The sequence below is a fragment of the Molossus molossus genome, unplaced genomic scaffold (genome assembly GCF_014108415.1).
Source record: "Molossus molossus isolate mMolMol1 unplaced genomic scaffold, mMolMol1.p scaffold_m16_p_1, whole genome shotgun sequence".
NCBI classification, from domain to species: Eukaryota; Metazoa; Chordata; class Mammalia; order Chiroptera; family Molossidae; genus Molossus; species Molossus molossus.
This window is the reverse complement of record NW_023425344.1, coordinates 54,640,232-54,667,174: the sequence shown is the minus strand read 5'-3', so window position 1 is coordinate 54,667,174 and position 26,943 is coordinate 54,640,232. Positions and strand designations below refer to the sequence as shown.

Genomic DNA, 26,943 nt, shown 5'->3' with positions numbered 1-26,943 from the left:
GGGGTGCAAGAAGGAGAAGATACAGCAATAAATTGAAAACTTATTTAATAAAATAATGATAGAAAACTTCCCTATCCCAGTGTAAAAAACAGACATACAAGTGCAGGAAGCACAGAGTCCCAAACAAGATGAACCCTAAGAGGCCCACACCAGGACACATCATAATTAAAATGCAAAAGGTTAAAGACAAAGAATCTTAGAAACAGCAAGAGGAAATCAGTTAATTACTTACAAGGGAGCTCCCATACAACTGTCAGCTGATTTCTTAACAGAAACTTTGCAGGCCAGAGGGATTGACAAAAATATTTAAACTGATAAAAAACAAGGAACTACAACCAAGATTACACTACCCAGCAAAACTATCGTTTGGGACATATAGAGAGCTTCCCAGACAAGAAAAAGCTAAAAGAGTTCTTTACCACCAAACCAGTATTGCATGAAATGTTAAAGGGTCATCTTTAAGGAAAAGAAGAAAAACATAAAAAAAGAACAATAAAATGACAACAAATACATATCTATCAATAATTGAATATAAAAAAACAAAATAAATGAACAAAAAAACCAGAAAAAAAGTCATAGATATAGAAAACATTTTGATAGTTGCCGGATGAGAGGGGTAATAGGTTGGTTGGTTGAAAAAGGCGAAGGGATTAAGAAGTACATATTGGGAATTACTCGCAAGACCTGCGGGGTGATGAAGCACCAGAGAGGCCCGTGCCACCCAGCAGGGACTGTGCCATCCAATTACCCGCAGGACCTGCTGGGTGCTAAAGCACCAGAGAGGACTGTGCAACCCAGCAGGGACTGTGCAATCTAGTTACCCTTGGGACCTGCTGGGTGCTGAAGCACCAGAGAGGCTTGTGTGACACAGCAGGGACTGTGCAATCCAGTTACCCGTGGGACCTGCAGGGTGCAGGGGCACCAGAAAGGCCTGTGTGATCCAGCTGTGCACAAGACAGGCTTAGAGGATGTAAAATGGAGGTGGAGTGAATAAAGCTACACAGCCAATCTCCCAGGACCAAACAGGAAGTATAACTAAAATAAAGACAAATCCTTGGAAAAAAGCAACAGAAAAGCAGCAGGACAGGACCATGACAGTAGCAGATTTAGCTGTGAGCAGCACCCTTGAAGGATAAAGACCAAGACTGCTCCACAGTGCAGAGAGCCTGGACAGAGCGCTAAAATAGCCACAGCCACTCACCTGGGAGCTACGGCAGAGGGAGGGCAGTCTGGGCTGAAACTCTGTGGGGACACCTGGGATTTGGAGGGCACTCAGAGATTTTGCTGAGTTGTGACCACAAAGGACAGTGGCCAGTGTGCTCCTTCCCTGAGCTGTGGGGAAAAGTAGCAGCTTCCCACTCATAGATTCAGCCTTTCTCAGGTGAGGCAAAGAAATAAAAATTGAGGCTCATTAACAACCAGCATTTATCCCACCCTCTGGAAATCCTCTTATGCAGAACACCAGGGCTACATTCTAAGGCACTGAGTAACTGAGACTACTATCCACCAGGAAAAAGCTGGAGGACAACAGAACCTTTCCTGGGCTTGCAAATATACCCAGGAAAGTAAGACTTGACAGTGGTGTTTAACATGGGCCCACCCAGGCTCATCTAAACCCAGTAGAGGGAGCTACAAACAGCAGAACACCAACACCCACAGGGAAAATTAGACAGGCTCCAAAACCCACTGAGATAGCCAAAAGGGTGAAACAAAGAAACAAATTCTAAATGAAAGAACAAGAGAACTCTATCAAAGATGAGATCAATGAAATGCAGCGAGAAAATTATCAGAGGTAGAGTTCAGAGCCATGATCTTGAGGAATCTCAACAGCATGAGTAAGGACATCAGCACCATGAGTAAAGATATAGAAACATTGAAAACCAACCAAGTGGAAATGAAGAATGACATAGCAGATATTAAGAGCATGTTGGAAGGACTAACCAGCAGAGTAGAGAAAGCAGAGAACGGGATCAGTGAATTAGAAGACAGGGTAGAAAAAAATAAACCAATCAGAACACCAAAAGGAAAAAACAATTAAAAAACAAAAAGACAGTTTAAGAGAACTGTGGGACAACTGGAAATGTAATAACATTCACATCATACGATTCCCCAAAGAAGGAGAAAATGGGCAAGTGTTAGAGAATATATTTGAAGAAATAGTGACAGAAAACTTTCCTAACTTGATGAAGGAATAAGTAATTAAGTTCAAGAAGCACAGAGAGCCCCAAGTAAGAAGAACCCAAACAGACCCACACCAAGACATATAGTCACTGAAATGCCAAAAATTAAAGACAAAGAGAGAATCCTAAAGGCAGCAAGAGATAAGCAACAGGTTACCTACAAAGAAAATCTTATAAGGCTCTCAGCTGACTTCTCAACAGAAACACTACAGGTCAGAAGGGAATGGCATGAAGTAATCAAGGTCATGAAAAACAAGGATCTGAATCCAAGACAATTCTATCCAGCAAGGCTCTCATTCAAATTAGAAGGTCAAATAAAGAGTTTCTCAGACAAAAAAAAAAGGCTAAGAGAATATATGCTAAACCAGCACTGCAAGATATGCTAAAAGGACTGCTGTAATTACTGGAAGAAATAGGAAGAAAAACATAACCACACTAAACAAAAATGGCAATAAATAAGTACATATCAATTATCACCTTAAATGTGAATGGTTTGAATGCTCCAATAAAAAGACACGGAGTAGCTGACTGGACAAGAAAGCATGACTCACATATATGTTGCTTACAAGAAACCCACCTCACAACAAAAGACTCACATAGGTTAAAAGTGAAGGGATTGAAAAAAATCTTCCAAGCAAATGGAAAGGAAAAAAAAGCTGGGGTAGCAATACTCTTATCTGATAAAGTAGATTTCAAAATGAAGACCATAACTAGAGACAAAGAAGGCCACTACATAATATTGAAAGGATCTATCCAACAGGAAGATATAACCTTGGTAAACATATATGCACTCAATAAAGGAGCACCAATATATATTAAAAATCTTTTCGAAGACTTCAAAGGAGAAATCAACAGCAATACAATCATAGCAGGGGACTTCAGTACCCCACTGACATCTCTGGATACATCATCTAGACAAAAAATAACAAGGAAACACAGACTCTAAATGAAGCACTAGATCAAATGGATTTCATAGATATTTACAGAAAATTACACCCCAAAACTGCAGAATTCACAATCTTCTTAAGAGCACTTGGGACATTCTCAAATATAGACCACATGATAGGACACAAACTAAGTCTCTACAAGTTCAAGAAGATTGAAATCATATCAAGCATCTTCTCAGATAACCATGGCATGCAACTAGAAACCTATTGCAACAAGAACATGCAAGGACACTTGAACACATGGAGACTGAATAGCATGTTATTGAACAATGAGTGAGTTACCATAGGGATCAAGGAAGAAATTAAAAACTTTCTGGAAACCAATGAAAATGAACATACAACACAAAATCTAAGGGATGCAGCAAAAGCAGTTCTCAGAGGGAAGTTTATAGCACTACAGGCCTACCTCAAGAACAAGAAAAATTTCTAACAGACTATCTAACCTCATAACTTAGAGAACTAGAAAGCAAACAAAAAGAAAACCCCAGAGGAAGTAGAAGGAAAGAAATAGTAAAGATCAGAGAAGAAATAAATGACATGGAGACCAAAAGAACAATGCAAAGGATCAATGAAACAAAGAGTTGGTTCTTTGAAAAGATAAACAAGATTGATGGACCCTGAGTTAGACTCACTAAGAAACAACGAGAGAGAACCCAAATACACAAAATCAGAAATGAAGGAGGAGAAATAACTGACACCACAGAAATACAAAAGATTGTTAACAAATATAATGAACAATTATATGACAACAAATTTGACAATCTAAGCCAAATGGACAAATTTCTTGAAACACATAGTCTCCCAAAACTGGACTGGAAAGAGATAGAAAACTTGAACAGACCAATAACAACTAAGAAAATTAAAGATGTAATCAAGACTCTCCCAGCAAACAAAAGCCCAGGCCCGGACGGCTTCATGGGGCAATTTTACCAAACATTCAAAGAAGAACTAATACCCATTCTCCTCAAACTATTTCAAAAAACTCAAGAAGGAAGTCTTCCAAACTCATTTTACGAGGCCAGCATAATTCTAATTCCAAAACCAGAGAAAGACACTACAAAGAAAGTAAACTACAGACCAATATCCCTGATGATCATAGATGCCAAAATTCTGAACAAAATACTAGCAAATCAAATCCAGCAATACATCAAAAATATTATTCACCATGACCAAGTGGGATTTATCCCAGGGATGCAAGGCTGGTAAAATATTCACAAATCAATAAATGTGATACACCACATACACAACATGAAAGATAAAAACCACATGATCATATCAATAGATGCTGAAAAAGTATTTGACAAAATATAGCACCCATTTCTGATAAAAATGCCCAGCAATGTGGGAATAGAGGGACCATATCTTGACATAAAAAAGGCCAAATATGAAAGACCTACAGCCAACATCATACTCAATGGGCAAAAATTAAAAGCATTTCCCTTAAGAACAGAAACAAGACAGGAATGCTGACTTTCACCACTCTTATTTAACATAGTATTGGAAGTCTTAGCCACAGCAATCAGACAGGAAGAAAAAATAAAAGGGATCCAAATGGAAAAGGAGGAAGCGAAGCTGTCATTATTTGCAGATGACATAATACTATACGTAGAAAACTGAAAAGACTCCATCAAAAATTTACTAGACTTAAATGAATTTGGCAAAGTAGTAGGATACACTATTAATGTTAAGAAATTGACAGCATTCTTATACACTAATTATGAACTCACAGAAAGAGAAACTGAAAAAACAATCCCATTTAGCATCACGGCAAAAAAATTAAGATACCTAGGAATAAATTTAACCAAAGAAGTAAAGGATTTATTTGCTAAAAACTACAGATCATTAAAAAAAAAAAAATAGAGGAAGATATAAAAAAGTGGAAGGACATACGTTGTTCATGGATTGGGAGAATTAACATCATTAAAATGCCATACTACCCAAAGCAATCTATAGATTCAATGCAATCCCCATCAAAATAACAATGATATACTTCAGAGAACTAGAACAAATACTTTAAAAGTTCATATGGAACCAAAAAGACTCTGAATAGCCATAGCAATCTTGAAAAAGAAGACCAAAGTTGGAGGGATCACATTACCAGATTTCAGGTTATACTACAAAGCCACTGTAATCAAAACAGCCTGGTACTGGCACAAGAACAGGCATATAGACCAGTGCAACAGAATAGAGAACCCAGAAATGGACCCAAGGCAATATGCTCAATTAACGTTTGACAGAGGGGGCAAAAGCATACAGTGGAGTAAAGACAACCTCTTTGATAAATGGTGTTGGGAAAATTGGACAGGTACATGCAAAGAAAATGTAACTAGACCATCAACTTACACCCTACACAAGAATAAACTCAAAATGGATAAAAGACTTAAGTGTGATTCATGAATCCATAAAAATCCTAAAGGAAAATGTGGGCAACAAAATTCGGACATCATACAGCAGAATTTTCACTGATACATCACCTAAGGCAACAGAAACAAAGAAGAAAATGAACACTTGGGACTACATCAAACTAAAAAGCTTTTGCACAGCAAAAGATACAATCATCAAAATGGACAGGCAATCCACTCTATGGAAGAGTGTAATTGCCAATGATACATCAGATAAGGGGTTAATTTCCAATATATATAGAGTTCTCATACAACTCAACAAAAGGAAGACATAGAACTCAATTGAAAAATGGGCAGAGGAACTAAATAGACACCTCTCCAAACAGGACATACAAATGGCCAAGAGACATGAAGAAATGCTTAACATCACTAATCATCAGAGAGATGCAAATTAAAAGAACAATGAGGTATCACCTCACACCTGTCAGAATGGCTGCCATCAACAAATCATCAAACAACAAGTGTTGGCGAGGGTGTGGAGAAAAGGGGACTCTAGTACACTGCTGGTGGGAATGCAGACTGGTGCAGCCACTATGGAAAACAATATGGTGTTACCTCAAAAAATTGAACTTCCATTTGACCCAGTGATCTCACTTCTAGGAATATACCCTAAGAAGCCTGAAACACCAATCAGAAAGAATATATCTATCCCCATGTTTATAGCAGCACTATTTACAATAGCTAAGATCTGGAAACAGCTCCAAATGTCCATCAGTAGACAAATGGATAAAAAAAGCAGTGGTACATATACACAATGGATTACTATGCAGCTGTAAGAAAGAAAGATCTCTTATCCTTTGAGACGACATGGCGGGACCTGGAAAGTATTACCCTATGCAAAACAAGCCAAACAGAGAAAGACAAGTATCATATGATCTCACTTATTTGTGGAATATAATGAACATAAGAGTCTGAGGAATGGGGTAGTCCCAGAGACATGAAAGTGGGGTACACACTGACAATCCCTAGAAGAGGGGGTGGTGGGGGAGAGATAAACCACAGAACTTACATGCATGTATGCATGAACAATGGAAATGGACAACAAAGCTGGGGACAGGGCGGTGAGGGAGGGAAAGGGGGGAATCATTGGGGGGGAAAGGAGAAACATTCGTAACAAAAATAAATAATTTTTAAAAAAGTACAAATTGGTAGTAACAGAAATCATGGGAATGTAAATTACAGCATAGGGAATATAGTCAGTTATATTCTAATAACTATGTATGGTGCCAGATGGGGTACTAGATATAATGGGGTGATTGCTTAATAAGTTATAGAATGTCTAATCAATAGGGTGTACACCTGAAACTAATATATTGTATGTCCACTGAAATTGAAAAGTAAATAATGATTTAAGAAAAGAAGTTGGAGAGGAGAGGGGAGGACAGGGAGGAGAAATAAGATGGCTTGGGAGTTATGTGGTCCTGAGTTCATGACCTGTTGTTGCCACTTTGCAGCCATATGCATTGATAAGTTTCATAAACTCTCAGTTTTATCTTTGGCAAAGTGAAGATCATTTTCTCTTCCTCAGTATATTGTTGTGAGGATTCAACCAGGTACGCATGCAAAGCATTTAACAGTGCTAGTATATAATCAATTCTAAATGAAATGGCTCATTATTTTGTAACTGGCAGTCACAGAATAACTTGCTTATTGGTCATGTTGACAGTTATACATCTGGCCAATGGCTTAACTACATGTGTTCTCTGATTCAGTTCAGTTCAACAAGCATCCATGAGCATCTAGATGGGTCATGTTCTATTCTCAAACTGATCCAAAGCTACTAAGGCAGGTAACTGGACAACAAATTAACCATAGTACAAGTGATAGTACTGTAACAGAGAACAGTAGTATCTAGGAAGTTCAAAGGCCACTGAAGTTTTCATAAAGAAGTCTTTTGAAAGAGAGGTTCCTTTCCATCTATCAAATTAGAAAATATTTTTTTATTTTTTGAAAGGTGGTAACTAGCATCAAAAAGAGTGAAGAGAAATGGAGACTCAAATCCACTGGTAATGAGTAAATTCATACACAATTTTAGAGGACAATTTAGCATTGTATACGCTAAAAGCAAAAAACTCAAAAAACGCATAAATACTTAACTTCAGTAATTTTTGTCTAGTAATTTTTCCTAAGAAACTAATTCAAGATACATAAAAAAATGTAGCTACAAAAATTCTCTGTATAACATGGGTTATTAAAAAATATAGGAATTACCTAAAAACGAAGAGAGAATTTATTAAATATATGGGACTATTTTAATGCAGTATGATACTATTCAGACATAAAAAATAATTTTCAAATGTTAATAGAACATTTCAATATATTCCTAAGTAAGATAAGGAGGCTATAGAACAGAAATGTAGTGTTATCTATGTGTTTTCTGCATGTGTGTGTGATAAGTGTAAAAACACCCACATAGAGAGGTGGTCCAAAAGATGGATGAGTAGATAGAGCATTGCTCACACTGGAAGAGAAGACTTACCTAATTTTTCTTATTTGCACTTTTTAATTTTGCTACTAGTACATTTTCTTTGTTGCAACAAGAAAAGAAGGAGTGATTGAAAAAAAATTTAAAAAGCATAGTTAGGTCACCAAATTTCTAGATTTTTCATATTGTTTATCCCAACACTTGGCCACCTCCTTTTACACTCAAAGCAAACCAGAAATAATCATTTAAGTCTTCTCAAGCACAGGAGTAGTATATTACACATCTTTGTAATTTTGGTATAGAAACACAATAGATATTCAACATTGTTGAAAGAATTAATAAATTAATCTATAAACATACAAACAAAACCTTCAAATTAAAAAAAAAATCCCAGCCCAGCAAGTGTGTCTCAGTAGAGTGAGTGAATCCCAGTCAGAGCACATGCTCGGGTTGCTGGTTAATCCCTAGTAGGGGGCATGCAGGAGGCAGCCGATAAATGTTTCTCTCTCACATTGATGTTTCTCTCTCTCTCTCTCTCCCTTCTTTTCTCTCTAAAAAAAAAAAAAAAAAAAAAAAATCAATGAAAACATATTTTCAAAATCCCAATGTCAATTTCTAGTAAAAAGTTTTAATCCGTTTTTTATTATAAAACAGATTTAATTCATTTTAAAAATCTCATACATGGCTTTCTTCATGGGTAGAATCAGGGAGCCTTAATTCTGGAGTTTATCTGTTCTAATGATGGGAGTTTAAAAAACTCAAATCTAATAGAGATTCAACATCAGCAAACTGGAATGACAGTATCTCCTCAAGGTTATTGTAAAAATTAAATAAAATAATGTGATTTGGCAACACAGAAGTTGTGATTAAACAACTTTTAGTCTATTTGCCTTCTTTCCCACTATCATGTATAATTTAATCCATCATTCTCCACTTCTACCTAATAGAAGGAGTTCTGACTCCTTTGAAATCCTGCCCTGGGCCTCTGAACATTTTGGCAGGCTGAAGCCTGTACCCTGACTCTCTTCTGCTAGGGCTCACTCCACATGCTGGCATCAGCTGGCAAAGGTGTACCCCTTGGGAGAGGTACATCCTTGGAGAGGACCCATGGAGAGGAGATGTTCGAAGCACTTTTCCTCTGATTCCCACCCAACTACATTCATGTCATAAGCTTGTGACCATGAACTAAATCCAGCCTAAACAACCATTTTCTTGGTCTGCATAGTTTTTAAAAACTGAATCCAGACAATTCATATTAAACCTGGATTGTTCTGCTCCCACTGAAAAAGCAGAAAATCTGAAACTCCTTCATGGTAAAACTGGCTGCAACTAAGTAGCATGTGACATCTTTAAATGCCACAGACCCCACCAGGCTTGCCACAATCATTTATTTTAACTGCCTAGATCCTGCAAGGAATTTCAGTTTGTAATCTGTATGAAACAACTCAGAAATTAGAGAAATGCTCACAAAATTATCTAATCAATTCTGAAGTTTGCTTCAAAGAGGATATTCCTGTTCCATCTATAATTCAATACACATACTAAGTACTATGTGTTTGGCACTGGTGCAAGACCCTGATGGTTTAAAGATAACAGATATTATCACTAACCTCAAGGAGCTCACATTCTGGCAATGAGAAGAGACACACAAATCTTTAGAGTGTAGTGTAAAGCACAATAACAGGGATGATACAGGAGGAACAGGGTGCAGATTGAACTCTGCCAGCAGCAAAATTGTCATAGAGAAGCTGAGGAGTTATAGTGAGGTTTTAATGAGGAATAAATATTTTTTTCTATCATCAATTAATAACTTCTAGAAAATAAAATTTGTATAAGCATGATAATATAATCAGTATATTATCTGTTTCAACAGTGGACAATCTTTACATGGTAATGATAATGTAAATACCGATAATTTAACAAAATTTGTCATAAAATCAGGGCCAATATCTGCCCACATATACTATGTGAGAAAAATCATTGTGATTAATCAGTGGCTATGCTGTGCCAGTTCTTAAATGTTTTGCTGATCACCCCTATAGTAACTATACTGGAATTATGAGAGGAGAGAAACCTAATAGGTAAAGTCTAAACTTGACAAATCAAGAAATAGCATCACAAGTAAATTATTTAGCAAGACAGAGGCAAATGCAGAACTAACACCAAAGAGTGGAAAATGGCCACTTCTAGGGAGGCAGAGAGGCAGGAAGACACTGTGCAATGATCTGCTATTTGCTGTTACAAACTTTTTAGTACTATATGATTTTTAAAGATCTATGTATATTTATTACACTATTAAAATAAACTTAATTTCTTTAATGAAAATTTTTTTCTTTATTAAATTTAGAGGGAGAGAAAAGGCTAGGGAGAGAGATAGAAACATTAATGAGAGAGAACATCAATTGGCCACCTCCTGCATGCCCCTCGCTGGGGATTGGGCCCATAACCTGGGCATGTGCCCTGACCAGGAATCGAACCAATGACCTCTTGGTGCATGGGTTGATGTTCAACCACTGAGCCACACTGGCCAGGCAAAAAATAAACTTAATTTCTAAGAAAAGGATAAACTTAAATTAACCAGGACATTCTAAACAAAAAAACATGGCAAAAATAACACAACATGTCTAGCTTTTCTGGAAGGTGTGCGGGAATTGAGATGGAAGAGGAGGCTGGAGAGCATGGAGGAAACCCACGGCCTAAGAGCCAAGTTAATTAGTTTGAATTCTGTTATGCAACTAAAATAGGTTATTAAAAAATTTTAGTGAGAAACAACATAATCACCTTTTCTTTTTTGTTAGCTTGAAAATGTTGCTTTAGTTCCAATACAGGTGATTCAGACACACCTAATCCAAGGTGGTGGCACGGTATGGAGAAGAAGAAATGAACACGAGACATACTCACAAGTAAAAAATATAAGACTTGGTGACTGGTAGGATAGGGTACAAAGTACGGAAAAAGGAATTTGGGATAACTTCAGAGTTTGTAGTTTGAGTGAGTGGCTAGATTGTCACAGATACAAGCAGACAGACAGGTTGAGAATTGCTATAGATTAATTTGAAACCAAAATCCCAATGTGATTGTGTTAGGAGGTGGGGCCTTTGAGGGTGACTAGGTCATGCGGGTGCCAGATCACTACCCTTATAGTAGAGACCTTGGGAAATTCTTTGTCTCTTCTGCCATGTGAGCACACAGAGAGAACACATCTGCCTATAAATCAAAAGGCAGGTCTTCTCTAGACACTGACTCTGCCAGGGCCTTCTGTTTAGAATCCACAGACTCCAGAATGGTGAGAAATAAATGTCTGTTGTTTACCCAGTCTGTGGTATTTTGTTATAGTGGGCAAAAATGACTAAGACAGGAAGAGAGAGAGAATTTCAACTTTGGATACTTTGAGATGTGAAATGGCTGTGGCTTATCTAGGAGATGGTAAATGGATATTAGCTCTGGGACTCTAGAGGGAAGCCAAAGCTATAGGTTCTACATTTGGGAGTCATGGAAAATAAACTGGTATTTCATGCCATGGAAGTGGGTCTCTCAGAGCCATGTGAGAAGAGAAAGATGATGAAGGGCAGAATCCTAAAACACCAATATGATAGAGGGGCAGGAAGAGAAACATCCTCAAGCACCTGCGAAGGAGAAGCCCCAGAGGTAAGGAAAGAGTTTTCCTACAAGAATTTGATCATGGTATAAAAAGATTGATGGAGAATTAAAGACAAGAGCTGAAACACTTTCACTGGATTTACAACCAAAATGCACTAGTAATATGTTGCTAGAGAAGAGGATGCAAATAATTACAGATTATGCTTCAAAGGTGTGGAACTGAGAAAGGGAGCAATGAGATTAGGCAATATCAATAGGGGAAAAAAAGGTGTTTTTTTGTTTTGTTTTGTTTTTGTTGTTGTTTCAAATGTGAGAGAACATTAGCAAAAGGGAGCCAAAGGTATAGAAAGAGGCAAAGGATCAATAAATGCAGAAAACCTAGGAAAGTTTAGCAGAAAGGCAGGGCCTCTTTTCTAATTACAGTAGTACTCCCTTAGCCACAGGAAATGGCCCAGGATCCCCTGTGGATGCTTAAAACCTTGGAGAGTATAGAACCCTCTGGTTTTTTTTTTAATGTTTTGTCCCATATATTAGCTAAAGTTTAATTTATAAATTAAGCACAGTAAGAGATTAATAACAACTAATAATAAAATAGAACAATTATAACAATATACTGTAATAAAAGTTATGTGGCATTATTAAGTAACATGAGGGTTTCTTGTACACAAGCATTGTGATATATCGACAGTTGATTTAATAACTGAGATGGCTACTCAGTGACTAAAGGGCGGAGAGTGTATACAGTGTGGACATGCTGAACAAAGGGACTATTCACTTCTCCAGAATGTCACCCAGAATCACAAGCAATTTAAAATTTATGAATTATTTATTTTGGGAATTCTTTTAAAAATATATTTGTATTGACTTTTAAAGAGAGAGGAAGAGAGAGGGAGAGAGAGATAGAAACATTGATAAGAGAGAAACATCGATTGACTGCCTCCTGCATGCCCCTTATTAGGGATTGAGCCTAAAACTCAGGCCTGTACCCTGACCAGGAATCGGATCAGTGACCTCTTGGTGCATGCGAAAACGCTCAATCCACTGAGCCACACCAGCTGGGTCTATTTTTGGAATTTTTGATTTACTATTTTCAGGCTGGCATTGATTGCAGGTAACTTAAACCACAGAAAACAAAACCTTGGATAAGGAGGGACCACTGTTTAATCCTTTGTAGTCCAAGTTAGCAATTCTGGCAAATATAACTTTACTTTGAGTGAATGAGAGCTTAAATGCATTTTGTATTCTGCACATCTCACCTCACTGTTCAAGAAAATCCAAGTTCTGGTTTAAAATGAATGAGTAATATCCAATGGGTTTCTCAGTTTTCATGCTATTGATATTTTGCGCAGGCTAATTCTTTGTTGAAGGAGGTTGTGCATTGTTGGATGAATAGTAGTATCCCTGGCTTTTACCCTCTAGACACCAGTAGCATCCCATCACCACCCCTCCTTTTACTCCCAAGTTGTCATAACTAAAAATGTCTCCAGACATTGTCAAATGTCCCTGGGAGAAAAATTTTTGTGGTTGACAAACATTGTAATTCTCTCCAAACTCTTCCAGTAGTTTTTATCCAATATATAGCTTTCAGTTTGAATCTACTGTTTTAAGTCTATTGCACATCTTCAAAGTCTTAAATTTTAACTTCTTAAAAAATTTCTTAGGGAACATAGCATTACATTGTGGAAAGATCACCAGACTCATTCTTTAATTCACTATGTGATTTTGAGTTAATTAACTCAAGACCTGACCTTTTCCTCAAGAAAAATTAAAATCATAGGTTCTCTCCCCATCCTATAATCTAGTTAATGAAAATAAAATAAAATAAATATAATAAAAGAATTTTAAAGGAACATACATTATTATAATAATGTTTATCTTTATCAGAGAAAGCATGAATTAATTGTATTTTAGAGAAAATATGGTACTTAGATATGGAAAACACAAGATTTTTATTCAAGAGAGTCATATATTTCAGAATTAGTTAGAACATTAGAGGCATTAAGATCTTTTACCCACCAGCTTCAACTCCCCTAAAATCATCACTTGGGATAATTAATCAATCTTGTCTTTAAAATTTCAGTACAGAGACTTCACTCTTTCCTAAGGCATCCAATTTCAGCGAGACCATTCCTCCTTTCTATCAATCACATTCATTCATTCAAAAATTTATTAAGCACCTATTTCTAAAGCTCCACAAATGCATCTTGATGTTGAGCTGGGCTTTGTCTTTCTGTAAGTTTACTCTGCTCATTAGAATCACTTAGAACTAGTTTAATATCTCTATTTGAATGATAGGTTCTCATATATTTGAAGCTAGCTATCAAGTTTTCCTGAAAGAATTTCTTTTCTTCAGGCTAAATGTCCTGGTTCCTTCAACACTATTTTACCTGACATCAGGGCCTTCATAAGCTTTGTCACCATCCCCTATATGCAAGGTCAGAATTAAGTGCCATTTCACATGGTCTGGCAAAGACAGAATACAGTGGGGCACTTAGCCTTCACACCATGTCTCTGATAATGCAGCCCCATAGAATCAGCTCTTCTTTTGGTTGTCCCACTATATACTGGGGGTTTATTCAGCTTATATTAAAATAAAGTTAGTCAATTTTTTTTTTGCAGTGTATTGATGGGTTTATTTGTTCTGTCATTGTTCTGTTTTGTTTCATTTTTATTTTTTTACCTTAAAAAATATTTTAAACCTGGCCCTTTTAAATGTTACTGTGTAAGAGTTCCCTTTTCATCAAATATCTTACAATCTTTTTGTTTTCTTATTCTTTTGTTCTGTCATATCATATCCCATGATATGATATCAATATCATGCTTTACAGGACCTGAAGAATTTCTCAGATGTATTAAAGCAAAGAAACAAACTAAAACAAAATGATGTTAGATTAGCATATTTTCTAAGTGACTGAAAATTGAGTCCCTATTTCCAGGGCTAGTTTTTAAATAAGAACTCCACTCATGAAATTGAAGACAAAAAGAAAAAGAAACCCATTTCTCCTTTAGTGAGTCAAAGCTCCATTTACTTTTATGCACTTTGACATTCTCAAATTAAAAATTACGGAATGTATGAAAAGTATTATCCCTGTCACCCAGCATGAGGAATGAAGTCATCGGGAACAATACAAGCATTGAAAGAGACACAGCATGACAAGGAGCATGACCCACTGTCTCAAATACTGCTGGTGCTGAGGTAAGTTGTACACCAGCTGGGTCAACTATTTGAAAAGATCAAATGTGACCAACCTAAACAGTCCTGTACGTTGTGTTTGCCTCATCTCTGAGCTGAATTTTCCATTTTTAGAGCCAAGTGCATTTTATACAGGGCTGGGCCAAAGTAGGTTTACAGTTGTTCATATGAAAAATAATACAATAATTAATAAGTAATAATACAAGAATAAACACTGTGTTTTGCATACCCACAACTGTAAACCTACTTTCGTCCCACCTCATATTTTAGAAATAAATATAACATTATCCCAAAATGTCTATTTACCTATATTCTGATGAATTGGGACATCTTTTTAGATATCCTAATGTCTACTTGTATTTAATAAACCCAGTAATTTCCAATGATATCATATCCATCTTATTTTAGGATTTGAACCTCACTCTGTCCTCCATTAGAAAATATAACTGTAAATCAAAGGATAATTTATCAATCTATGAATATAAGCAGAATTTGGACTATTTCATAGTCAAATTCATTTTCATTTATTTGAGGGAGAAGCATATAGATTAATGGTATGAGAATCGGTTTAGAGACAAATGAAGATGGATTTGTATGTACCTTTGATTTACTAGCTTTGTGATTATGATAAGTTATTTAACATTGAACTTCAGGATTCTCACCTGTAAGCTGAGGCTCACAATATATAATTTACATGGTAAAGATTTAGCTATGTGCTTAAAGAAATAAAAGTAAATAAATTATGAATTAGTAATCTTGGTAATGTTTGGCACAAGGTAGTCACTCAACAAAATAGCAGCTATGAGAGACCTAAAATAAAGAAATAATTTAAATTACTCTGGTGAAACAGATTCTTACTCTTATAAATGGCTACTGACAAATTTCTACACTCACGGTATGATTTGCTTAGTGTATAAAATATCTTTATGAAATAAACTACACACGATAAATACACACACATATAGAGTACATACTGAGCCATTTGCTTATATGTATGTACTTAGTGAAGCAAAACTGTTGGTCTTCCCATGTGCTATTTCTTTGCAGAGCTTTTTTTAAAAAAGAGGTTTGAAGTGAATGTGCTTTGACTGATGAATAGAACTATGATGCCTTCTGCATGTGTGGTCCTTTGTAATCTCAGTGCAGTTCTGCCAGTGATTAAGCATACTGTTTATGTCAGATGAGATTACTGATTCAGTGAGTTTGTTCAGTGATTCAGTGATACAAATATAGCAGATAGAGTCAGGTCTTATGATACTATTTAAAAATCAAGTGTATTATAAATCATCTCTCTGATTTTGGAAAAATAAAGTTAATAAAGTTTTTAAATGTTAAATCAACATTCTGGGGAATTTTCCCATTGTATCTTTATTGTCGAGAATAAAAACAGAACCTTGAGTATGCATATCATACACAGAGCATTTTCCAAATCCAAAAAGAGATCCCATCTAACATGGAATTGACAAAGTATCAGGGGGTAGAAATGATGTTTAACATTGGGCTTGTGGTTGGCTGAGACAAAAACTGTGACACAGATGAGGTTTGAGATTGGTGTTCTCCATCTTTCTCTGTAACTATCTTTTTTATTGTTGTTTTTGCCCTCCTCTAAACCAGTATCCTTATACTCCTTCCCTTATCCTTATACAACATTTCTCTAAATAGAACATAATTCTTCAACATAGTTCCCTTTCTAAATGTATTTGATTTGAAAGCAGACCCACAAAGGAGAAAAATGACTTAATTCAAAAGAAACACACTAGATTCAAGTGTCCCACCTGAATCTTTAGAAAGCAGAGACGAGATACAGATTAAGGGGTTATCATTTTATTTGGGAGGAACAAGTTCTGGACTGTGAGAATGACAGAAGAAGAAATAAAGTAAAAAGAAGGAGGCAAAGTAATGTTAGTACCCATCATGCTGGGTTCAGCTCCAAAGTGAGCCACTGATACAGACATTTGCTCAGACGACGTGTTTGCTCATACAGGGGCTATGCAAAGCATTTGAAAAAAGAAACTGTGTCTTGAATGAGTCCACAGAAAAAGAATGAACAAGGAATTTGTCTGTCCCAATTACTTTCTTTATTCATTTCCTATTGGACAAAATGTCTCCCCCTCGTTGCTAATTCCCTCAATCTTTGGTCCCTTGGTGAGTGAGAAGCCAGAACTCGTGTCCCGGGACACAATGTTGTATTCAAGTCCAAAATGAGGGGTGATTGGGTATGGGTGGGGAGCTGAGCAAGAGACAAAGGAGGTAGTTGCAGGAGTCTTAAGAGGTACATGATGTTTATGCCTCAATACATTGAGGATTTTGGACGTCAGGACATCTCATGGAGAGCCACATTCCAGGAAAAGGAGGCATTTTTCCAAGTCTCTCAAATCACAGCACCTGGAGAACTGCCCATTCTGTAAAACTGAGAGACAAGCTTCTAGATTTTCAGGGCAGGAAGGGAAGCAGAGACAAGGGCAGAGAAATAAGGAGAGGGTCTTCACAAATAGTTTATGTCCATTCAAAATTAGGAAAGCAAAATATGAACTCCTTTCTCCTCCAACATAAAATTCTATTCCAAATAGTTGAGACAATATCTTGCTGTTTAAGGATAAGAATGATAGATAACACTTTTTCTTAACTTATAACAGTACTCCACAATCATATTTTTAAAGCCCAGAGAGGGAAGTAATTTAACAACCTGACGTATATAAACTGACTCATATATCTGAAAACTGTCAACACCACAATAATGCCTTTGTCAGTAAATTAACCTCTTTTTCTTCACCATGATTGTTATTAAATATATGACAACAATGACTAAATTGAATGGGCCCCCATAATAACCTAGAGGTAGTTTCTTAGAAATCATCATTGTCAAAACTTGACTTTTTGATTTCTATTCCTTTATTATGGGACCAGATCAGACAGTCAGACATTGTAATACTTTAAATGAAAAGCTCAAGGGCTTACTGAATTTCCACAATAGTTCAAAGAAAGGTGGCAAAAGAACCAAGGAAAAAGAACAATTTGTTCTGAGAGGATTATCCAAGTGCAAAGTGAGAGTTGGCCTTTGGCTCTAGCGGCAGCACAGCCTTTGACCCATAAGGAAACAGTCATCAGACTGTAATAATGGTAAAAAAAAAAAAAGAACATAGAGTTTGAAGTAGCTGCTGAACAAACTTGAAGAAAAAAACAAAACCCAGAATTTAGGTCCATAAACTGAGTTAGGATAAGCCAACCCAACTTAATATTAATCCATTATTATCTTATTATCTTCATTAATAAAATCACTTGCAGAAACCAGATATAAATAAATAGATACGTAAATAGATAGATGATAGATAGATAGATAGATAATCAGGTAGTATATTTTAAGTGCCAGGCATACAAAAAATAATTCTACTGGAATTCCAAAAAGAGGAGATATGTTAAGTGAAGAAATCATAGGGGAAGTTTTCATAGAAGTTGGGAACTAAACAGGATCAAAGGCAAAGACAGAGAAATGATTTTGTATGTTTGGGAGGCAACAAGTAAAGCTGTTTAGCTGAAATAAAGAAGAATTAAGAAAAAGGTCCTTGATGTATATGGTGAGGAAGTGAAATAATTCAATTAGTTTCCTTGTGTGACCTATGAAAGTAAGGCTCATTAAACATGGTGTCACCACATTTTTGAAAATTTGTTTCCTTTATTGATTTTAGAGAGAAAGGAAGGGAGAGGGAGAGAGAGAAACATCTATGAGAGACAACATCAATTGGCCACCTCCTGCACGCCCCCCACTGGGGATTTGGCCCACAACCTGGGCGTGTGCCCTGACCAGGAATCAAACTGGCCACCTCCTGGTGCATGGGTCGATGCTCAACCACTGAGTCACAGCGACCAGGCACACCACATTTTTTCATTTGAAGCTTTGCAATGCCTGTTCATCACATCCTGAAAGACAGATGCCCAATTAAGAATCTAAGTAGTCTAGAAAACCATTCAATACATATTTAATAGTGGGGAATGCTGTTGAACAGAAATTAGAAAGAATGGGGTATGTTTCCTTTGATATGCTTTGCAAAGGCAAATAAGAGATATAACTTACTGGGGGATGAGAGCAGGATGGAGGGGGTCAAAAGGAGGAAAGGGGGAACATCTGTAATACTTTCAACAATAAAAATAAATTTAAAAAAGAAATTAGCTTATTATTCTTGTGTGTAGTTTTATCTTGACTCTAAATCATACTTCCAGTCAGTCTTTTTACCCTCTATTACAGGATAGTTGTGATTTATCTAAAAATAATGAGAGAATTTTCTCAGAGATGATTTTTAATCATAGAATGGCAATGTTAGAAATAAGTCTTCTGAAATATTTGAAATTTTGTCAATATTAGTGATTAATTATAGTTATGCTGAGGACTCTTCTCTTCACAATTGGATCCCAACTGATAATTATTATTCTAATAGATGGTAAAATAGAAAGAATGGAAAGTTTTTAAGGCAAAAACTGAGCCTGGGGCAATACTCCTGTACAGCCATTGCCACCACCCATCTCCACAGCTTTTTTCATCTTGCAAAACTGAATCTCTAGACCCACTAAACAGTAACTCCCCAATTCTTCCTCTCCTGGCCCCAGGCAACCGCCTCTCTGCTTTCTGTCTCTATGATTTTGCCTTTGTCTTCTTTTTATATAATGTTATTCAATCTGACAAAATACCTACGAACTCAGATTTGAACACATATTTATTGAGGATCTGTTTTGTGCTAGACCCTGAAATTTTAATCAGCAAAATTATTTATATATATATTTCAGCCTTATTTTCTAACTAGGTGATTGTTCAAATTGGCTACTCATTAGAATCTCCTGTAAAGACTTTTTAATTTTTTAAAAAGAATAAACTTCCTTTTGACAGACAAGTTTCCCCCACTATCTCAAAGTACAATATTCCTATGAAACCTTTTGTAAGCTGACATGGCATACAGTGAAGAAGCAGTTACCTTAGGACAAACACATCTTGCTAACAGATGCACACAATAAATTGAGGTAAGGCACAGATGCCAACAGAGCCAGTGAAAAGCGATGGCGGTGTGATGCTGAGATGCTGAGTGTAGTTCTGGGCAAGCTTGGTGGCACTCTTGTCACTCAGGCTGTCCGCTGCCTCTGCACTGGCTGCAAAACAAACACTGACTGCTGTTTTGCTCCTCAGCTTTTTTCACAAAAGAGAAAATCTTCTTCGGATTTATTTCACCTAGTACAAACTGGTACTAAGGTAGGACTTCTGTAAAAATGAAGTAAAGTGAACTTTTGAAAAGTGAGGGATGCCTGTAATTTTATATTTCTAGAAAGTTGCAAGTACAGAGCTTTCCCACCCATCCTCACGTTTCCTCTGATGTTATCATCTTGCATTAGTGTGGTACACTTATCGATAGTCGCTGATACATTGCTATCGACTAAACGCAAGGCTTTATTCTAATTTCACCAACTTTTCATTAATGTCTTTTTTCTCTGTCAAGATTTCTAGTGCCCTCTGGTCTGTGATAGGTTCTCAGTCTTTCCTTGTTTTTTGTTTGTTTGTTTTTATTACTTTATTGGCAATTTTAATGAGTATTGGTCTGGTGTATTGTAGAACAGCCTTCAATTTGGGGTTTGTCTGATGTTTTTACAATGATTGGACCAGGGTTTTGAGATTTTAGAGTGACTGCTACAGAGAAGTGTTACTCTCATCATCATCATATGAGGGTATGTGATATCTGCCTGCTATCCTTGGTGATGTTAACCCTGACCACTTGGTTAAGGTAGTGTTTGCCAGATTTTGCACTTTAAAGGTACTAATTTTTCCTCCTCTTTATGCTCTAATCTTTGGAAGCAAGTAATTCACTACAGCTTACATTCAAAGGGGTGAGAACTAAGCTCCACTTCCTAAAGGGGCAGTATCTACATTTTTATTTGTAACTATTCTATAAGAAAAAATTGTTTTCTTCTCTTGGAAAGTCTTTAAACAGTTATATTCATAGAAACACATTAACCAGACTCCAGTAGGTCTGGGGAGAGGCCTGATAACCTTTACCTTTTACATTCCTTGAAAGAACAATCAGATTTGGGTGCCACCATTCTAATTTGACGTCAGCTTTCGTATTTCATAGGGCATTTGAATACCTCCAAAGCAGCTCACATCCAACAGAAAGCAAGCAGCTCCCATTCACATGTGGTACCATAAATCCCTTGTCCCTCTCAGGTTAGCAGTCTCAGAAACAGCTTTACTTCTTCCTTCCTCCTCCTTGCCCACACATGATTTGTCTTTATATCCTATAACTTCTTGCTTAGAAATATTAATTCAATTTTATTTCTTTCTCTTCATTGTCTGGTCCAGACTTTCTGGGCTAGTTAACAGCAACTTTCCTTTACTTGCCTCTTATTACATTAGTAATAATGTAATATTATTACACCAAAACAATATTTAAACCACTGCATGCTCTGTATTGTTCCCCTATTGAAAAATACCACAATAGCTACCCATTATCCATTAGTATTGCACTTCCAAGAAAGAGGTCCTCTGACATGAGTTAGAAGCCCTCTGACATGACGTTATTAAGTTAAGTAAGTCTACTGAATTAATAAACCCATGACTTTCCAAAGAGGGAAATTTTATATTAGTAACTCAACCAACTCAGTCACACTGAAATAAGGCTGAACACAAACACTGTTAGACTTTTTGCCACTGTTTTGAAATCAATGCTTCTAGTCTACAGGTGAAGTGAATAATATACTACATACCCTCAAAACTGTAAAGAATGAATACAAGTACCTCAAGTTAAACAAGGCTATTTAACTTAGCCTTGCTAATAATCAAAGTAGGCTGTTACGTAATTGATATTAATTAAGATGAAATACCCCATCTCTCTTTAACTATCTAAAAATGTATCTCCTTATTTCTTTGAATTCTAGCTATTAGAAATTCCTTTCAGCCTACCAAAATTCCTTTTCCAAGATACAAATATGGCTGGGAAAGCTAGCAATCAGTCGTTAGCAGTACAAATTTCCCATTTCCATCAGATAACTTTTCTCTTAAGCTGTAGTTTGGCGCACTCGTGACCAACTGGACTATGGATTCCTTGTGGATCCAAGGTCTGTCAGAGCAATTTCAAGTGTATCAGGATCATGGCTTAAGCTTAAACTAGATGCAGCCCAGATTCCGGCTTGTCTGGACCCTCCTGAGAAGACACTGATCCTAATGGAGGTGCTTACAAGCATGGTTCATGGATAACAGAGGTGACATGGGGTACAGCTTGGTGCTTGGTCCTCTGACTGTCCTGGCCCAACCTCCTAGTGATATTCATGTCTATGTCCTGGAATGAGCTGACTACAATTAAAGGATGAGAAGAAAAGATGAGATTTTCCCACTAGGCTCTCTGTGGATTTAGGGAGCACTGGAGTACTGGGGTGAGCAGTGTCCACAGGGATGAGGTAGTGCCACAGGCCTGGGCCCCTGGGACAGACATAAGAACTCTCTGTCCTCTGCACCTTCAATTCTGGCACAGACATTGGCAGGCTAAGCATCATCATGGGTACCACAAAGTGTGCCTGCAGTATTGGGATCTTCCAGAATTATTTGGGAATTTCCACACAATAAAAGAGAATAGAGCAATGACAAAAACTGGTTTGGCCCTGGCCGGTTTGGCTCAGGGGTTGAAGCGTCAGCAGGCAGACCAGAGAGTCCCGGGTTCAGTTCCCGCTAGGGGCACGCACCAAAACAAAACAAAAAAACTGATTTGTAACAGGTGTTAAAATGCAGGTGTGGCCTGCAAAACCAGACAACAAAAAGCCCCAATGCCTTTTATGCCGAAAGTACAGCTGAAGAAACAAATTCTAAAATCTTTCAGTGTTGGGGCTTTAGTTACCTCATTTGTACAATGGGAATTTTACCTGCTGCCGCCACCTGCTTCATAACTTGAAAGCTAGATATTACATCATGAATACATTCATGTTTTCAAGTAGAACTTGAAACCAACTTGCAAATATTAACATTTTAGATTTTAATAAGAAGAACATATTTTTTACCTTAAAACTCACTTATTTTTTCAAAAGAAATGTTTTTCCCCCTTTTCACTGGTTATAATTTTAGCATTAGTGTTATATAGCAAGTGGGTAACAGGGAGAAACTGAAAAACAGAATAACAGAGAATGATCCAATTTATTTAAGATTAAAGAAACCCACTTTAAAGAAAGTTATTGCCCCTTTACCATATTTCTTAAAGAATCAAGCATCCCTAATACTTTCTGGGATGATAAAGTTTGTATGAAACAATGATCTCTGTTTAATGCAAACATTATCATCACAGAAACATAAGTAAATGGAAGTTAAACACAATTGTAAAAAAATTTTCTCTTAAATTTCCCAGTGGAAATGTTGGTTAAAGATCAGTACAGTGTCACGTTGGTGAGAACCTTAGTCTCATCTAAAGCAACACCCTCATTTTACAAATGAGAACAAGGCCCAGAAATTTATAACTTGCAAGCATCTCCAAGTCACAGAGCTGGAACTAGGTCTCACGTCTGCTCAGTGCCAGTTCTCAAGGTACTTTTCACTGTCACACACACACACACACACGTGCGCGTGCGTGCACACACACACAAACACACTAGGGCATCATATAGCACACTGCTCACACGCCTTTCAAAAAGTAAGTAAAATAACATGTGACTTAAATTACGATGAGACTTAAAGAACAGTGTGCATGAGAGAAAGAGGACCACGTCATGGAAACACTGATGCCAACAAATGACATCCTTTGGCATTTTGTAAAGAGTGGAGCTTTAGGAGATTCTAAGTCAAACATTCCACAGGGCGGTTGTACATGTAGGTAACCCTGAATATGCAATAGCACTAGATTAGAGCTTTTTTTGCTTTTTAATTTCCACTTTTTGACAGGTTTTGAGAAAAAAAATAAAGCACTATGTGATAGTAAAGGGGGAAGAATGTCCATTAACCTGGAATAATCATTTCTACCATACCATTCTACCATGTTGGCACATCACCCTAATTTAGGCCTGAATTAGCTCATGCTTGGATCACAGCTATGAGATAATCAGGTCTCTGGCTCACAAACCCTCTCCCCCGACTCCCACATGGCACCCCATTGACAAATTTACCTCCTTAAATCTTTGTTTGCATTATATCACTACCGTATTCAAGACCTATGATGGTGTGTGTTTAACTGTTTATTGATCCATGTCCAAATATTTTAATGTAGCTTTTTTTGGATCTTCATAATCTGTCTGTCTCTCATAAATCTACTTTCTGGCTGGCTGACTGTCTCTCCAGTAAAGCAGTCTTATTTCCATCACCAACCCTTGTCTATTGTTGGCCTCTCTTCCCTACTATCAATCCTACCCCAGCTCCAAGGCACCGACTCGTGTCCTCCATGCAGCTATCCTCCACTCCCCTACCCCTCACCGTTGAGACTTTGGTAGGAGGTAGTTCTCCCTTCCTTGGTTTCATGGATTTTTCTCTTATTGTATCAAATCTGTTAGTCTTGTATTCCTAATTTCAAGTTAACATATTTTAGGGCAGAAATCATATCTTAAAAATTCATCTTAGGAATTTCTTGAGCCCTCATCCCACCCCCATTGCCATATTCTCTAGCATCTTGCCGACTAACAGATTCTCAGTAAACACTTTGAGTGTTGAACAGTCCAGGCGAGGTGTAGGGAGAAAAGGCCACCTTCGTGCCGTAGAGGCAAAGCGGCGGTGCTGGTTCTGGGCTTACCTCTCAGACCCATCACTCTTCTTGAGGCTCCACATCAGCTAGTTCCTGACCTCTTGCTTCCCTGCAGGACTTGTTACATCAGTTCCTTCTCTCTAACCATGGTCCTAAATCTGATCCACTTCCAACCAAGGTCACGGCACCTTTTTAGCCACCTCTCTTACTCCAAGGATGCAGCCAAATGAAACTTTCCATTTAGATTCCATTTCTTTTCCCTCCATAAGAGAAACCCCAGCCCTTCCTGGGCTTGAAGCTGTAGACACGTCAGCTGTGAAGACTCTCCTCCTCCCACATGAATGCTCCAATCCCAGGTGTCCCTACGCCCAGCCCCAGCTAAGCCTACAAAACACTGCCGGTATTCCTTCCCTTCACTCCCCTCAAAATGGCCACAATGTAGATGGGATGCCTTGAAGTGACAGGATTTTCCTGCTACCTTACCACACTGGAGGGCAAAGAGAACCTGGCTTCCAGCTGCATAAACCTCGCCCAGCACCTGCAGTTCCAGCTCTCCCTGCCAGCAGGTAGGTCTCCCCAGGTGGTGAGGACGGCCTCCAGCAGGTTCCAGGAATCCTGCTACTCCTCCCACCTGCCACTCTTCCCTCACCCAGGTGACCACACCCAGTGGTCCTCAACCTAACCACCCAGATTAAATCTTCGAAGTGAAGAAAAGTTTTCCCTCTTGCAATTTCTCCTCAAAATAATAAACAATATACAGTCACATGCCACCTACGGAGGCTCAGCCAACAACAGACCACACATAGAATGGTGGTACCATACGACTATAAAGGAGCGGAAAAATTTCTATCACCCAGTGACTTCGTAGTCATCATAATGTCTTAGTGCAACACATTACTCACACATGTGGTGTGGTGATGCTGCTGTGAAGAAGCCTACTGTGCTGCCAGCCGTATAAAAGTACAGCACAGGCAGTTACGGATAGTACAGAACACTTGATAATGATAAGAAGCGACTGCTACAAGTTTATGTATTACCTGTACTGCACTTTTTATCATTATTTTAGCGTGTACTATTTCTACTCATTAAAAACAAAGGACCTGTAAAACAGTATGGTTTGTTACACTGGCAGCAGCCTCGTACATCTTGTGTTTACCTACTGTCCTGATTGTATCATTTTCTCTTGTGCTTGATTTAATCTCGTGTTGTTTTATACAGTAACATGTTGTATAGACTTGGAGCCTAGGAGTACTAGGCTATACCACAGAGCCTAGGTGAGTAGTAGGCTATACCTTCTACGATGTTCGCACAACGAGGAAATCCCCTGACCACTCTTCCTTCGAATGTGCATCTAGCTCTAGGAAGCACATGACTGTGTTCCAAGTAAAGCATCTGTGCATTTTACAGACCCTGCCCTAGCGAAGCAGCTACTTCCTTTTTCTTTGCTTCCTTATCAGCAACAGGAGAGTCAGGTCTCAAAAGTTGTCTTTTCTCCTCCAGCTCCTCCCAACTGTCCCAGCAAGAAATAGGTATAATAATTCATTCCCAAGCCTAGGCCAGCTCTAGTCTCTTCAGGGGTCCTCTCCCCCCTACCTCTGGCACACACACCAGGCAAAGAGCCCTCCACCTTGCCCACTCTCCCAACCCACATGCTAAGCCAAGGAATTCTCTTTTCATCTACTCCCGGGATGTCTTTCTCCTCCAGTCTCCCATACTCCTGCGTTTCCTCCCACCAACTCTCACTTGTGTGCATAGAGACCCAACAGCGCCTCCAAGGCTTTGAGGGCACTCTGCTGGGCGACACCAGCCCTCCGCTCTGCGCCCACATCTGCAGCACCAGCGGCTGGGCCCCAGGATCCCTTCCGACCTCTGGCCGCCCCGCGCCCCAGGGACAGCCCCAACAGGTGCTGTTGCCAGACCCTTAACGTCGCCCTCTCCCAGTGGTCCAAGTTCTCTGACCTGCTCCTGTCAGCCCCAGTGCGCCCTCGGGTCCAGATGCCAGCGCGGATCAGAGTTCGCCCTGCCTGCGACTCCACCCCAGACTCTCCTCCTGGGTCTCCAGTGCCCGGCGCGGCCACTTACCCAGGGCCAGGAGCAGCGGCAGGGAGCTGGCGCCGCTGCCCGGGGCGGTCCGGTCCATCAAACCCTCGCTGCGGGGCGGACAGCCCCTGGACGAGCCTCCCGCCTCCGTCTGCGCCCCTTTTCCAGGCCACGGGCGTCCAAGGAGGTGCCTGGAAACTAATCCCTGAGCCAGAAGGAAATGAAACTACTCTTCAAGCTGGAACCCTGACTACAGGGCAGGCAAACACCCAGGGCGGCGGCCGCCGGATCCCTGAGTGTCGCTGGGAGGAGGGAGCCTCCTATTTATTCTGCTCTTTCTGCACACACCCCACCAGCGAGGCGCAGGACGTCGTGGTGGTAGTCTCCAGGTTGATCCCACTCAGATTACCCCACACCCACACTCGAGTTCATATTGGGGCTGCCCTCCGACCAGCTCAGCCACTCCACCT

General features: G+C 38.5%; 1 protein-coding gene across 1 annotated transcript in view; it reads right to left on the bottom strand.

Moving 5' to 3' along the window:
- The window catches only part of BTC (betacellulin), a 53,556-nt gene extending 26,816 nt beyond the window's left edge, over window positions 1–26,740 (bottom strand). Inside the window, exon 1 of the mRNA XM_036274737.1 lies at window positions 26,516–26,740. Coding sequence (XP_036130630.1) covers window positions 26,516–26,573 — 58 coding nt within the window. The 5' untranslated portion in view covers window positions 26,574–26,740. The remainder of the gene's footprint in view (window positions 1–26,515) is intronic.
- Window positions 26,741–26,943: the final 203 nt, after the last annotated feature.